At 42.9% G+C, this 14,972-nt stretch overlaps 1 protein-coding gene across 2 annotated transcripts in view; it reads left to right on the forward strand.

Moving 5' to 3' along the window:
• LOC147462775 (putative envelope ADP,ATP carrier protein, chloroplastic) overlaps positions 1-14,972 on the forward strand; it is an 82,846-nt gene that overhangs the window by 28,510 nt on the left and 39,364 nt on the right. The window contains exons 2-7 of one of the 2 annotated variants that reach the window (XM_086485474.1): positions 2,084-2,140; positions 2,301-2,363; positions 2,439-2,495; positions 2,586-2,669; positions 4,086-4,154; positions 4,253-4,365. In XM_086485474.1, coding sequence (XP_086341600.1) covers positions 2,084-2,140; positions 2,301-2,363; positions 2,439-2,495; positions 2,586-2,669; positions 4,086-4,154; positions 4,253-4,365 — 443 coding nt within the window. Of the gene's footprint in view, positions 1-2,044; positions 2,141-2,300; positions 2,364-2,438; positions 2,496-2,585; positions 2,670-4,085; positions 4,155-4,252; positions 4,366-14,972 lie in introns of those variants that run through there. The other variant, XM_086485484.1, reaches the window with a different exon arrangement.

The raw sequence follows: 14,972 nt of genomic DNA on the forward strand, positions 1-14,972 counted from the left end.
TGAATGTTGAACTTTGCTCAAGATGAGTGCTCCGAATTGTGCTCAAGGGTTCCTTTTACTTACGGAAGGGAGAGCCTTCCGTTCCTTTAGTGAGATAGTGCAATGGCCACAAACAAAGTGAATGGACACTGTGAATGAAGGTGCATGAGACTGAGAGATAGAGAGAGAAGAATACGACACCAGAATGTTGTCAAACCCTCCTCCAAAGGCCCCACTCTCTATGGCGAGAGCGGTCTACTTATGATTGCACAAATCTCTACAATGCTTGGACTTGTCGACGAGGATGGGAACGACGACGAGACGGGCTGAAATCTGAAAACGCTAAGGGCTGAAATCTGCAAATTTTTATTTGCTGAATTCTGACTCTATGTCGATGACGATGTCGATGCGACGATGACGCGCTGAAAACGCAGATGCTGAAATCTGCGTTTTCCGGACTGAATCTGCAAACTTCGCGGGATTTGACTGTGCGGCGAGGATCTGTTGCGGAAAGGTGAGATCTGCGAGGTTCGGGGTTTGTTCTGTTGTGTCTAAGGGCTGAAAACTGAAAACGCTGATGCTTCTTGGTGTTCCGTCGCGGTGAATCTGCAAAACGCTATGCTGATGCAAAAACGTTAGGGCTGAAAATGGTTCTGCTGTTGCCGGTTGTCCTGCAAATGCAAAACACTAGGCTTCTTGATTGGTCTTTCTGCTGTTGGGGCTGATCTGCTATGCACAAAAACGCCAGGCTGCCTGTGGATGAAAACGCTAGGTCCTTGCAGATGCAAAAACGCTAGCCTTGCTGATGTGGCAGGTCTTGCTGAGAAGTTGCCTGTTGAGCAAGGTGCTCCTGTTGCCTCTTCTGCCAGAAAGTGCTAGCGCTAGGTTTGCTTATATACAAACTTAGCAAATTGCCCTACCTACTTTCCAACAAAAGTCAATTAAAAAGAATAAGTGAAAAATGTCAAAAATAGGGAAAATAGGTCTATGCATTGTAAAAATGCTACTAATGGGATCTGACTGGAATCTGATGGTCATGCTGTCTGCAACCAGAGGATATGCATCTATTCTAAGTGTCTGGACATGTACAGTCTGCGAACAGACTTACAAAAGTGCTAGATCACTTCCTACTCTAGACTGACTTGACTGAACTGAACCCTGATCATAATGTAGCTTGTCCACGGACACATAAGGTTGGATGTGTCCCGTGACATTGCTCCCAACCATGCACCCAAACCCATCAAAAACCATGCCAATCATGAGTTATAGAAAAACTCATGATGTTCAGTCAAAAAACTCAGAAAAAACCATGGAAAACATGGGGAAACACCCTCCCATTCACAACAATAACAAAGGGCTTTCATTGCCAAACCTGAACAGTAGGCACACGCGTACAAGAGATCTCCTCTTCATGCAACTTCCATCACGAAGAAGAGAGAAGAGGGGTGAAAGTGCAAAGGTCACCACCCATGTTCATGGCCTTCTTGATGAGAGGCACGTTCTCGAATCAAGGCTCCAGGCCCTCGCGCACACACATGGGCACCTCCACTACACTACCCCCATGCACCACTGTAGACTGCAGTAACACAGACTTTCTTCTTCACAATTGAAAACCCCAAGTCACTCACGACCCCAAACTGATAAAAGTTAAGTTTTACTTCATATTTTTAAAGCACTTACTCACTCTTTGAAGTCTCGACACTTCTATGTACCAAAACAACAAAACTACCCAAACAACTGGCCCGCATGTGTAGAGACAACTGGGACACACCGCCTTTGTAGTATGTACGCTATGTACAAGAATTCTTTATTTACATCCAAGAGGTCCAAGTGCACTAGAAAACATCTCACAAAGTCTTTGGCGTGGCCTGCACCATTCCTCAAAAACACCTTACAACGTCTTCCATGGAGAGGGTACCCATAAAGGGAGAGAGCTCTTTAGTGACATATTGTATATTTTGGACCATTGATGTATTTTTAGATAGGCAGCTATTAGCCGTTAGGTCAGGCTTGATTTCTTTTTTCCTAGTTGAGAGATGCATCTCTTTTGCAAACAAGCAGCACTATGTTAGGTTGCATCACATTTCGTTCCCTTATTTTGCAGGTCCACAGTGTGAGGACATCTCAAGAAAACGCTAAGGCAGGCATTGGGCTGCTAGAGGTACTTGTATGATGGCTAGAATAAATCTACAAGTTGCAAGAACAGAGCATGGCACAAAGGCTTAGCTGCCTCCTTTTGATGCTGTAGAAATTCCTAGATATTTGAGTTAAAACGAACCACAGACAATTTTAAGCAACTCATGTAAAGTGGCCTGTGTCAGGCAGCAATGAAGATTGGGAAAGAAGAAGGATGGCAAGGATACTGGAAAGGAAATCTACCACAGGTAATTTAATAAACAACAGCCAGTCATTCCTGATTCAAGTTGTTGTAAGTTATGGTGCAATTTGATGGGTGGCAGGTTATTCGGCTTATTCCTTACAGTGCAATCCAACTTACATCATATGAGCTTTATAAGGTGAATGAGAGAGATACAATTTTCTGCTCAGTTATTATATCATTTAGTGCATGATACATATTCAGTGCTCTTCCTGTTTTCTTCTGACAGAAGCTGTTCAAAGATGAGGATAAGGAGTTGTCTGTTGTTCAACGGCTGGCAGCAGGTGCTTGTGCTGGCATGACCTCAACGTTGGTGATTCTCTTTTTCTTTCTTAATGGTTTACCATATGATCATTGTTGTATTTTTGTAGCAACGGTAAGAGATCCAATTGGTTAAATGATCTTGCATCAATCATGAGATTTTGGGAAGGTGCTTCTTTTTTTTAATGTCAGGAGCAAGGGAGCAGCTGCCCATTTGGGTGCAGCGTTGTTGAAGGGTTAGCACTTTGTTTGTTGAACCTCTAGTTTTTATCGAGGTTGCGGCTCTGTATTGGCAGTTCTTTTGTAGAAAGTCACTCTTCTTGGATTTTGTTTAGGTGCTTTTTTTGGCCCACCATGGCAAGGCTTGAGTGCCCGTGAGACCAGAACCAGTTGCAACTAATAATTATACATGATCACAAACCGTCACAAAAGGGAAGTGTCATCTCACATAAGTCTTTAGCTATAATGGAAAAAATGTTTCTGGATAACTCTGGCTCAGCCCATTATCTTCATCAGTGGGTCCTTCAATAGGGAGAGACCCCTGAGTGTTCGTGCTTTATTACTCAAATGGAGGACAATGAAGACTTGAATCTGCTGATTGTTAAAAAGTTGTAAGCAAGATCCTCATGGCTGTGGACATCTTAGTCTTGGATGTCTTATTCTGCAAATCGCAATGGCTGTGTCCAATGTTACTTCTGTGGAGGGCGTCTACATCACAGGGCAGGTCAGTGGATGGGGAAGGAGAGGAGGTGCAGCATTCCTACTGGAAAGTCTGAGAGGACCCACCGGGTTTCCATAACAGGGCCTGCTGCTCTCTGATTCTCAAGAGTCTGGCTATGATGCCTTAGTTCAAGTAAAAGGTTCTCTGCTCTCAAAGCTCATGATTTTATGCAATGGTCCAAAGCCTTCATGAAAAAGCAGTGATACCTCCCTTGGACATCATGTAACCAGTACAGTGGCTGACTTAGTCTTTGAACTTGTTTGGCATAATCTTAATTATTCCTGTAACTGAGTAGATCATCTTCAAATTCATGTGTCCACCTTTAAGCTGTATTTATGTACACACACCTCCCTAGCCCTCATTTCAAGTGTAATGGCTTCTCACAATTCCAGCAACATCAGTAACAATCTCTATGAATGTTTCTTTGTTGACCACTAGTAAACGAGGTTATAAACTGAAGTAAGTATCAAAAACCAAAGTATGTTTATTTTTCACTATGCATGACAACCTCCGAATCCGATTTGCTTGGGTCAGTACCCCAAGTACAAGCTGCTATATTGTCATGTTGATGATCAGCCCAGAATTAATCAACAAAGGGCAGATATTAGATAAAATTTCATATCAGAGGGCATGAAGCAGATGAGAAATAATGAGCTATATTTGTTGCAGCAAAAGTCACTAATGTGAATGTTTTGTAATCTCTCTTTCAAAGTGGGCAGGGACTTGACCAAGTGCTTTTCTTTACAGGTTACATATCCGCTTGATGTGTTTCGTTTGCGCTTGGCTGTAGATCCCGCTTCCAAATCTATGATTCAAGTAAATTCTGTAGATAACTCTATATCAAATTTTTTTTGGTTGCAGGCTCTGGATTGGCGTTTTGATAGCTCTTATTTTGAAAATATGTGAGTGAGCAGGTAGCAACCAATATGGTAAGGGAAGAAGGCTTCTTGTCATTTTACAGTGGCCTCGGTCCTTCGTTGCTTGGGATTGCCCCCTACATTGCTTTAAACTTCTGTGCGTTTGATTTGTAAGTTGTCTTTCCCTTCTCTTTCTATGTGGCCAACAAGGTGTTTTAGTAGTTGGATGTAAACCTTTGTGTGCTTGCTTTATTTTTTGCCAAGGAGACTCCTACTGCATAGATCATACCTTGTTTCTCTCATTATAGGAAAACCACTTGCAGGTTGATATAGTTTGTTTCAAGCCCCGTGGATCTGGCTAAAAATAGTCACTCTCTCTCTCTCTCTCATGGGCGATGACAGCTCTACGGGAAGGAGATGAACAGAAATCGAAAACGGCATCTTCATGGGCGGAACGTCTTTTTAAGACACAATAAAAGGTTGATGAAGCAGAGAAATGGATTGAGGATGCGAAGAAAGGGAAGGCCCAGATACCCGAGACCACACCTACCTCCACCATTGTTAATATGACCATTGAGGAAGAGCAGAAAAGGAAGAATCGGGCTCTGCATGTGCGGGTCACAGGAGTCAAAGACAAAGAGAATGTAGATGAAGAAGTGAAGGAACTGCTACAACGCATGGGCATCACAGAGCCTACTCACACAAGTGCATGGAGAGTGGGCAAGAAAGGAATTGATGAGAAGGGAAACGTAAAGGATAGGGCACTTATTCTACGCTTCCCGAATATAGAAATAAGGAAAGAATTTCTAAAGAAGAGGCCAACTCTTAAGAAAACCGGTATTTTCTTGGGAGATGACCTTACATTGGCACAAGTGGCACACATGCAAGAGTTGATGCCAAAGATCAGGGCAGCAAGAGAAAAGGGGAAAATCGCCTTTTATAGAGGAGGGAAAGTAGTGGTTTTGGAAAAGTGCTCAACATGACGGTGCGAGACCTATGGGGCGACGCTCCGGATAGCGGCGTGGAATTGTAATGGATCATATAGGCTAGATGTAGGTGCCTTTGAAGACAGCTTTAGGGACATAGATATAGTTTTCTACTCAGAGACACACCAGATACCGGGACAACTTATGCCACATGTGAAGGGTTAGTTATGGGAAATAGCTCGTCGACCAGACAAGAGATGTCTACGGGGTAGCCGGGGTTCAGGAGGAGTAGCAGTCTTATTTAAAGAGGAGCTGAAACCACTACTACAGATTATCAGGAAAGATGAGCAAGCAAGGTATATGTGGGTGAGAATGAGAGCCGAGACAGGTAGATTTCTATATATCGCTATATGCTACTTCCCTCCAAGTACATTAGTCTACTCCTCACCTAAAGGACAGTCCCCTTTCTCCATATTGAATAATGACATATGGGAGTTCTCTAGAGATGGAGACATCGTTCTCTTAGGAGACTTTAATGCCAGAACGGCCAACTCTCAAGCAGTGTTCTATGATACTTCTGAGGAAATGCTCAGAGAAGTGGATTTATCATAGAGAGGGCTTACTAGAAACTCACAAGATAAAGAACACACTGAATATGGGAGACATCTCATCGAGATGGCAACTATACATGGTTTGGCCATACTTAATGGTCTATAGAATTTCCCTTTATCTGGGGGATTCACATGCTTCCCGCACAGGCATGGGGCCAATACAATGGATTATGTCATGACTTCACCAAGCTTTATTTCTAGTATCGAGGACTTTAAGGTGAGACCCAAACCGGTTGGGATTGCAGTGGATCATGCTCTCCTGACCTTTTCAATCTCCTTCCAATACAATGCCTCTCAAGTACAAGGGAAGAAGACACACACAAGATATACTTTCACGCCAGAGACTGATTTAGTCTATGTGGAAAAGATCTATGATAGGATGTGGGCAGCCAAGCCGGTATATACTGTAGAGGAGATTACTTCTCAGTTAACAGAGATACTACATGGAGCAGCACAAGAGGCATACCCACATACTCAAACCTGATCAAAAGAGAGGATCTGGGAACATGCCTCAAAACAGTTGCTATGACGAGGAATGCAGAGAGACGAGAACCCAGGTCCAGAAAGAGCTTACACTTGGGATCATCACATATAAGCAGTCTTGGATTGCTCTTCGGCGTATAGTACGTCACAAGAAAAGGGCTTTCTTAGCCAAACTGGAGAAGGATTTATATCAGCTCTTCTTGAGTCAGGACTCACATGAGGCCTGGCGTTTATTTCACGAGCACTCACCGCCTCCGACGATTACTTCTCCTGAGATTTAGGGTCAATATGTAACATCATTATATATGGTATCTGGACAGCCTCCATTACCAGATCTGCTAGAGCCATGCCCTACTACTAGTACTTTCTTTACTACGGAAATGGTGAAAAAAGCCATTGATAAGATGAAGACAAGAAGAGCATATGATCATGATGGTTTAGTAGCAGAACATCTGATCCATGCAAGGGATCTACTTTCAGAAGTCCTTGCTCGTCAGTTTAATCGGGTCATGTGTGAAGGATTACCTGAATCTTGGAAATTATCTACTATCGTACCTATTTTCAAGTCAGGGGATCCTATGATACCCGGGAACTACCGTACCATTATGGTGGGTCACACATTGACCTGACTGTACGCATCCATTCTTGAACAAAAATTGAGTAGATGGGCAGAGAATGAGGGCATAAGGGCAATAGGACAAGCTGGATTAAGGAGGGGTTATTCCACATTGGATCATATTCTTACGCTCAGAGCCATTATTGAGGAAGGAAGAGCAAGCGGGAGAAGGATGTATTGTTGCTTTGTGGATTTTCGGAAAGCTTTTGATACAGTACCAAGGGCCAGAGTGATGCGCAGGATGCAAGAGTTAGGGGTCCCCAAAGAGATTATACGGGTCAGTAACTGGTTATGTACGTACTCCAGAAGGGGATTCCGATATTGTTCATTCAACCATTGGAGTAAAGCAGGGATGCCCACTGTCCCCTCTTTATTTGGTATGTACATAGATGAGGTATCAGATTATTTTGATAGAGAGGGTGACAGAGGTGCTCAAGTTGCAGGGTCATGGATCCCTTTGTTGTTGTATGTAGATGATATTGTATTGATAACAGAATCATCAGATGGAATGCAGAGGCAGCTAGATGCATTACATAAATTCGCGGAGGACAGTGGACTGTCGGTAAACTTGGGTAAAACCAAAGTTATGGTGTTTGACACCACACCGCAGTGGGTTAGGAGATCGGCACCTACATTTGCATATGGCCAGGATACAATAGAGTACACAGATGCATACACATACCTTGGTGTTGTATTTGCAGGACTGAAGTTTACTCTTAAGAAAGCAGCGGATGCTTGATTGTCTAGAGCCTCTGCGGCCTTGGGAGGGTTGGAGAGGATGTGTTCACAAGTGCAGTCTCAGGAACCACGAACAAAACTTTGGCTCTTTGATATTGTGGTGGCTTCGGCTATGCTTTATGGGGTCCAAATTTGGGGACCATCTGTGGATCAGGATAATTGGAAGTCAATGGAGAGACGTTTGGTATCTATGATTTCCCGAATGATTAGAGCCAAGCCTCCGTACCACACGCGATTACCCGAGCGGAACTAGCTGTCCCTTCGATAGAAATTGAAGCTCTTACCAGATCAGTGTCCTTTATACATGGTTTGTGGGATACAAATAATTGCCGATATACTAGACTGGCCCTCGAATCCTCTCGACAATTAGCAATGAAAGGGGGTACATCATGCTGGTATGCGCAACTGTCCTCGTGGTTTCAGAGACACGGGTTCAGCATGGAAAGATTACCCTTGTTCCAATACTCTCTTGAGGCTCCATGATTGGCAATTGCACGAACGGAGATTAATAAAATCATCCGTCAGGATCTTATACAGTTGGATACTAAGAGGACATGGGTAGACCCTACACAAGAATTGGGCACGAAGATGGCCGACTACAAAGAAAACTTCCTACAGCTATCTGAAGATGGATTTGTGATTCGCCTGAGCTACATGGATACCCACCTGTCTCATGGTTTGAGATGTGCTATTGGTCAGATTCGTACATCCTCACACCAGTTGGAAATTGAATTTGGCAGATTTAGGGGAATCCCACCTGAGAGCAGAATTTGCAAGTACTGCGGAATGGAGCCGAAGACAGAATTACACTACATATGCCATTGCACCGTATACTATGAGATACGTGGGCGTTTCCATTGCCTATTTAAAGAAGGCTTTGGACCTCTAGATAGAGTCATGCAATACCAAGATCAAAGATGCTTAGGCACAGGGATAATCTAATGAGAAGACAGAGAGCACTACAGCCTCAGAGGCAGATCACAGATTTCTTCGGATCGAGAGAAGCAGGAGTGGAAGGAGAAGCAAGAGGCCAGCAGCCAGCACAAAGGAGTACCCACATTCATACCAAAGGCACCCTCATTGATAGGGCGATTGAGGTTAGGAAATCGAGACGACCACGTCCGAGATGCAGAAGCACACTTCACGGGAGGAGACTACGACAAAGGATTAGAAGCATTCTAGCCAGACACCCAGAATGCTCCTAGAAGTTTATTTAATACTTTGTATTTAGTTTTTCACATTTATTTTCACACCTGTACACTTTTCACACTCAGTACTTTAGTACTAAGGTACCCAGACATTGTAACAGATTCACCACTTTTGTATCAGTTTGTTCTCATAGGTCATTCTTGCGTTTTGAAGACGTTAATATAACATTTCATTTCATTTCATTTTCTCTCTGACAACGGTTTTTTGACCTAGTAGACAACAGTTCACTCTTTTTACCATAACTCGCTCATTTGAACTCCGATTTAGGTGATCTATAACCTCAATTGAAGAGCACGAAGCCCTCTACGCATTGATGCAAAGACATAATTTTTTTGTGTAATGGAAGGCTTTGTTGTAACAGCATCTCAGAACTAAAAAAACTGTCAAAACTTTTCGTTTTTGTTGCCGACTTGAAGGCAATGTCAGATAAAACTCGCAAGGGTGAAAAATCCACACTCGCCATGGAGAATGATGCAAAATCTCCAAGGAATTCGGATGCTAATCCAACCACATTGTCTACAACAACGGAAGCAATGATCATGGCTTACTTGATCTTATTACAAGAAACCGTCAACAAGCAAGGTGAAGAGTTGCGCGCACTTGCAATGAAGAATGGCACTTTAAGAGTTCTCGTTGTGGAGAATGAACACCTCAAGAAGGTTCTTGAAATGCAAACAATACGCTTGATGCATCTTGAGAATGAAGTTCAAGAATGTAAACGCTCTCTTGTTGACATGAATGTATTGAAAGAGCGTTTGAGCAAAGTTGAGAGTGATCCTGTATTGAAGAGGAAACGATAGATACAATACGACATGATGTATGTGAGATGAGAAATGCATCCAAACCATGGGCTGATATATGTAAGGATAATGTGGTTTCTACATCTCCTATCACGCAAGCCGTTGTCCAAGCAAAGAATGTAGAGAATGTGGACACTCAAGAATTGCAAGAACGAAAAAAAACACTCAAAGAACATCGTCATTCGTGGAATCAAGGAGTAAAGCATGGAAACACCCCAATCTCTTGCGGTTGCTATTGATGAGTTTTTTGCTACACACTTTGGCATGTCAGGAATCATGGCTTATGGTGCACATGGAGTTGGAAACAAGGAGTCACTCGCTTGGGAGAAAGACCTATTGTATGTACCATGGCTGATGAGGTAAAGAGAAAGATCATCCTTGATAATAGTTGGATCTCCCTCAAAGGAACGGGTTGTAATGTATATGAGGATCACACTCTTATGCAACAAAATGTACGTCGCAAAGCATGTGAAGAAAGAAGCAAGAAGGTTCAGGTGTCATCTCAAGAAGAAAAGACACTTGAGGAGGATGCAAGTCCACCCAATAAATAGGGACACATGATCTATGAGACCAACTCACGCTTGCGAATAAGCTTTTGGAATTGTAACTGGTATCCATGGAATGCGGGAATTGGCATTGATGAGCTTACCAATGACTCCGATGTGATACTTGTTGTCGAAACATGGGAGCATAATACGCAACGAATTCTTGGATTTGACAAATATGATGTGCATTCTTTGATGTGGGCCAAAAATGCAAAGCAACGAAGAGGCAGAGGAGACGTAGCATGTATAACCAAAAAGGGTTTGCAAGATGTTTCCATTGTCAAAGAAGATAAGTATAAACGCTACTTATGGCTGAAAATCAGGCCACCAAATGGTCAAGTCATGTTTGTGGGTGGTTGCTACATTCCTCACTATGACTCCAACTTTTATGCTCGCTTGGATATGGATAGAGATCAACTCTTGTTGAACTAGAGGAAGAAATTGCTCATTACAAGGATCAAGGTGAAGTTATTGTTTTTGGAGACATGAATGCTCGCACAAATACGTTACAACACGACACACAACAAGTCGACATGCCGCATGTCTCAAGAAGAATGGATGACTCATATATGTATAATCGAAGTTCTAATGATGCAAAAGAACTGGATCACTATGGAAAGTCACTTCTACATATGTGCAATAGTATCGGAATGCTCATTGCAAATGGTGTATCTCTATGGCAAGGCACCGATGATTTTACATGTAGAAAGCACAATGGTGATAGCGTGATTGACTATATGTTGTCCTCGGAAGCTACTCTAGAATACATACAAAGCTACACTTGGTGAATGGAATCCGGAATCGGATTATAGGATGTTATGTATTGACCTCAAGTGTGGTAAACGGCCCGAGCATGTAGCCTCCAATCATGATGTGAATCATTTGTACCTACATTTAGACTTCAAACGAGCACTTATATATGCTGATATGGTGGACCAAATGTTAAGCATGATAGCATCAAGAGAGCCCAACATTAGAATGCAAGTGGAAAGTTTTCAAAGAAGTAATTTGCTCTTGTGCGAAGGAATGCTTTTCGGTGAAACACATGTCTTGCAAAAGGTCTAAGAAGGGTAGCACCAAGAAGAAATGGTTTGACATAGAATGTAGTCAAGCTCGAAAACACTTGCTAAGATTGGATGCAAGCAAAGACAAGGAAGTTTACTTGGAATGTTCTCACATATACCAAGCATTTGTTCAAAAGAAGAGGAGAAGGTGGGAAGTCGAAAAACAACTTCTTTTAGCACAAGAGAAAGCACATGCATGTGGCAAGTTCTGGCAAAATCTAAAAGGCAAGCGCGTTGAGAGCTTTGGTGACTTGACTCTTGAGGATATGTATATGCATTGTAAGAACCTCTATGAGCAACCCAATGTTGATAAGATGGAGTGTTGTAGCTCCCTTCCATTTATGTCTCCCTTCTTTACCATTGAAGATGTATGCTATGCGCTTGAGAAACTTGCTACTTGCAAGGCAGGGGACCTTCAAGGTGTCAAGGTTGAAATGATTAAATGGACAAGCAAGAAAATATGATATTGGATATGCAATATGTTTAACCTTGCACTTGAGCATGGCATGTCTCATGATTGGAGTGCAAATTGGATCAAACCTTTGCACAAAGGAGGAGATGTAAACAATGTGAATAACTATCGCACTGTAATGGTTGGTTCTTTGATGGAAAAGTTATTTGGATGTATAATGGAGATGAAGATAAGTGAATGGACTGAAAAGAATGGCAAACGTGTGCTTGGTCAAGCAGGTTTTCGAAAGCATCATAGCACCATTGATTATGGAAGCATCTCGATTGAAAGGAAAAAAGTTGTATTATTGCTTTGTGGATTTTAAGTAAGCTTTTGACATGGTACCGCGAGGAAATCTTTGGAGACGTATGCAAAGTCTTCAAGTACCGAGAGAATTTATGCATGCAGTCTTTCGCATCTACCAAAAAGTGAGATATCGATTACGTACGGGAGATGGAATTTCAAAATTTTTTGCAAGCACCATTGGTGTCAAACAAAGATGCCCACTTTCCCCAACCCTCTTTGGGCTACTCATTGATGAATTGGAATGCATGGTTCTTGATTTTATGCAGTGAGAAGGTATAGAAGAGGTTAAGATCGGAAATGCGGTGATCATGCTTTTGCTTTATGCCGATGATGTAGTGCTCTTGGCACATATCTTAGAAGATGCACAAAAGCTTATGAGGTCTTGGAACGCTTTTGCCTACATAGCGGGCTGATCGTGAATGGATCCAAAACCAAGGTTATGCTTGTAAAGACCCTCAATGACGGAAATCCATGCATTGTATACAACAATGAGCAACTTGAAGTGGTAGATCACTTCAAGTACCTTGGCTTTGAGGTTCTATCCAATTATAAATGGAAGGATTGTGCAATGCGTTGCTTGGAAGCTGAAAAGAGGGCTTATTATGCATTTGAGAACATGTGCAATGCTGGAGAGATCAAGTGTTGGGCTTTCAAAGAGTACCTCTTTGACACATTGGTGACACCGGTGCTTCTTTATGGAGTGGAGGTGTGGGGTGGAAGCATTGGGAAGTCTAGTTGGAAAGAGTTTGAGAATGTCCAAAAGCGTTTTCTCACCAACTTTCTCCAAGTCAATACACAAACACCCTACATGCTCGCTCTTCTTGAGTCAAGATCGCTTCCCATTGAGGTCTTGCGCATGCAAAGGGTTGTGGAGTGCATGCTTAAGACACAACGTAGCCTTTTGCTTCGACTTCCTAGAATTGCATATGAAGCAAGTCAAAAGGTCCAAAAGACATGCAAGAGCAAAATACTAAGCTCGGGGTGGATGCTTAACATCAAGAAATGGAGTGGAAGATGGGATGCATGTCATTTGGTCAAGGATGCGTCGATCGACTCCCAAGTTAATGAGGCCTTCTTACAACGTCAATGTATCACGGCTTGGGAGAAATCCGGAGGTTCTCACTTCAACCATTACACCACACACGTTGCCCCAAACTACAAATCTCTCTTCTTCTCTGAACGAGGTAACTGAACCCATCCCTACATCCTTGAGCCCATCCTGTTGAGTGCGATCTGAACCATTGCTTCCATTTGTCTTAGCTCCCATTCTCTACGCTGCGAGACAGGACGTTGGGGCATGGCGAGGAGTCTCATCGACTTTGTACCTTATGTCCTCGTCAAGTGCGAGAGAGTGAGTACCACACATTACTTGAGTGCTCAGTTTTTGACTACATTAGGTCCTCTTTTCCCCATATATTCAGACATGAGCTCTCTCTACATACCTTCCTCTCCCAACCACCATAGACTCTCTATTGTGACGCTCATTTCAACCATTTTTGAGCATCGAGAGTCACTTGTGACTTCCACTCACACCACGTGACATGTTCATTTGGTCCCATAGGTCATATTTGACCTCCGAGAACGATAGTAGAACTATCTATCTATCTCTCTCTCTCTCTCTCTCTCTCTCTCTCTCTCTCATAGGTCACTTTGGCCTTTTGAAGACGTTAATAGGTCACTTTGGCCTTTTGAAGACGTTAATATAACATTTCGTAACATTTCATTTCATTTTTCTCTCAGCTCTGCCCGCACTCATACTACCGCTACTGGCATTCTCATAGACCGAGCATTGGAGCTAGGGAGATCTAGACGCTCGCGATTGAGAAGAGGAGCTACACAACATTGACGGAGACTACAACAGAGGATTCAAGCCATACTCTCTCGACGTCCAGAGTGCAGATGAGATGGATCTCCAACCATATCTCCCCCCCTCCCCCTTCATTCTCCCTTCTTTCATTGTACTACACAATGTATTTTGTATTTTGTTTCAGTTCTTTTTGATTTCGGACATGGTATCAGATTCACTATGTTGTAACGGCTTGGTCCCATAGGTCATTTTGGCCTGTTGAAGTGGTTATTATATCATTTCATTTCATTTCTCTCTCTCTCTCTCTCTCTCTCTCTCTCTCTTTGAATATGGGAGACATCTCATGGAGATGGCAACTACACATGGTTTGGCCATACTTAATGGTCTAGAGAATTTCCCTTTATCTGGGGGATTCACATGCTTCCCGCACAGGCATGGGGCGAGTACAGTGGACTATGTCATGACTTCACCAAGCTTTATTTCTAGTATCGAGGACTTTAAGGTGGGACCCAGACCAGTTGGGATTGCAGTGGATCATGCTCTCTTGACCTTATCAATCTCCTTCCAATACAATGCCTCTCAAGTACAAAGGAAGAAGACACACACAAGATATACTTTTACGCCAGAGACTGACTCAGTCTATGTGGAAAAGATCTATAATAGGATGTGGGCAGCTGAGCCAGTATATACTGTAGCGGAGATTACTTCTCAGCTAACAGAGATACTACATGGAGCAGCACAAGAGGCATACCCACATACTCAAACCTGATCAGAAGAGAGGATCTGGGAACATGCCTCAAAACAGTTGCTATGACGAGGAATGCAGAGAGACGAGAACCCAGGTCCAGAAAGAGCTTACACTTGGGATCATCACATATAAGCAGTCTTGGATTGCTCTTCGGCGTATAGTACGTCGCAAGAAAAGGGCTTTTTTAGCCAAACTGGAGAAGGATTTATATCAGCTCTTCTTGAGTCAGGACTCACATGAGGCCTGGCGTTTATTTCACGAGCACTCACCGCCTCCGACGATTACTTCTCCTGAGATTTAGGGTCAATATGTAACATCATTATATACGGTATCTGGACAGCCTCCATTACCAGATCGGCTAGAGCCGTGCCCTGCCACTAGTACTTTCTTTACTACAGAAATGGTGGAAAAAGCCATTGATAAGATGAAGACAAGAAGAGCATATGATCATGATGGTTTAGTAGCAGAACATC

The sequence above is a fragment of the Adiantum capillus-veneris genome, chromosome 2 (assembly GCF_014529385.1).
Source record: "Adiantum capillus-veneris isolate H3 chromosome 2, ASM1452938v2, whole genome shotgun sequence".
Lineage (NCBI taxonomy): Eukaryota > Viridiplantae > Streptophyta > Polypodiopsida > Polypodiales > Pteridaceae > Adiantum > Adiantum capillus-veneris.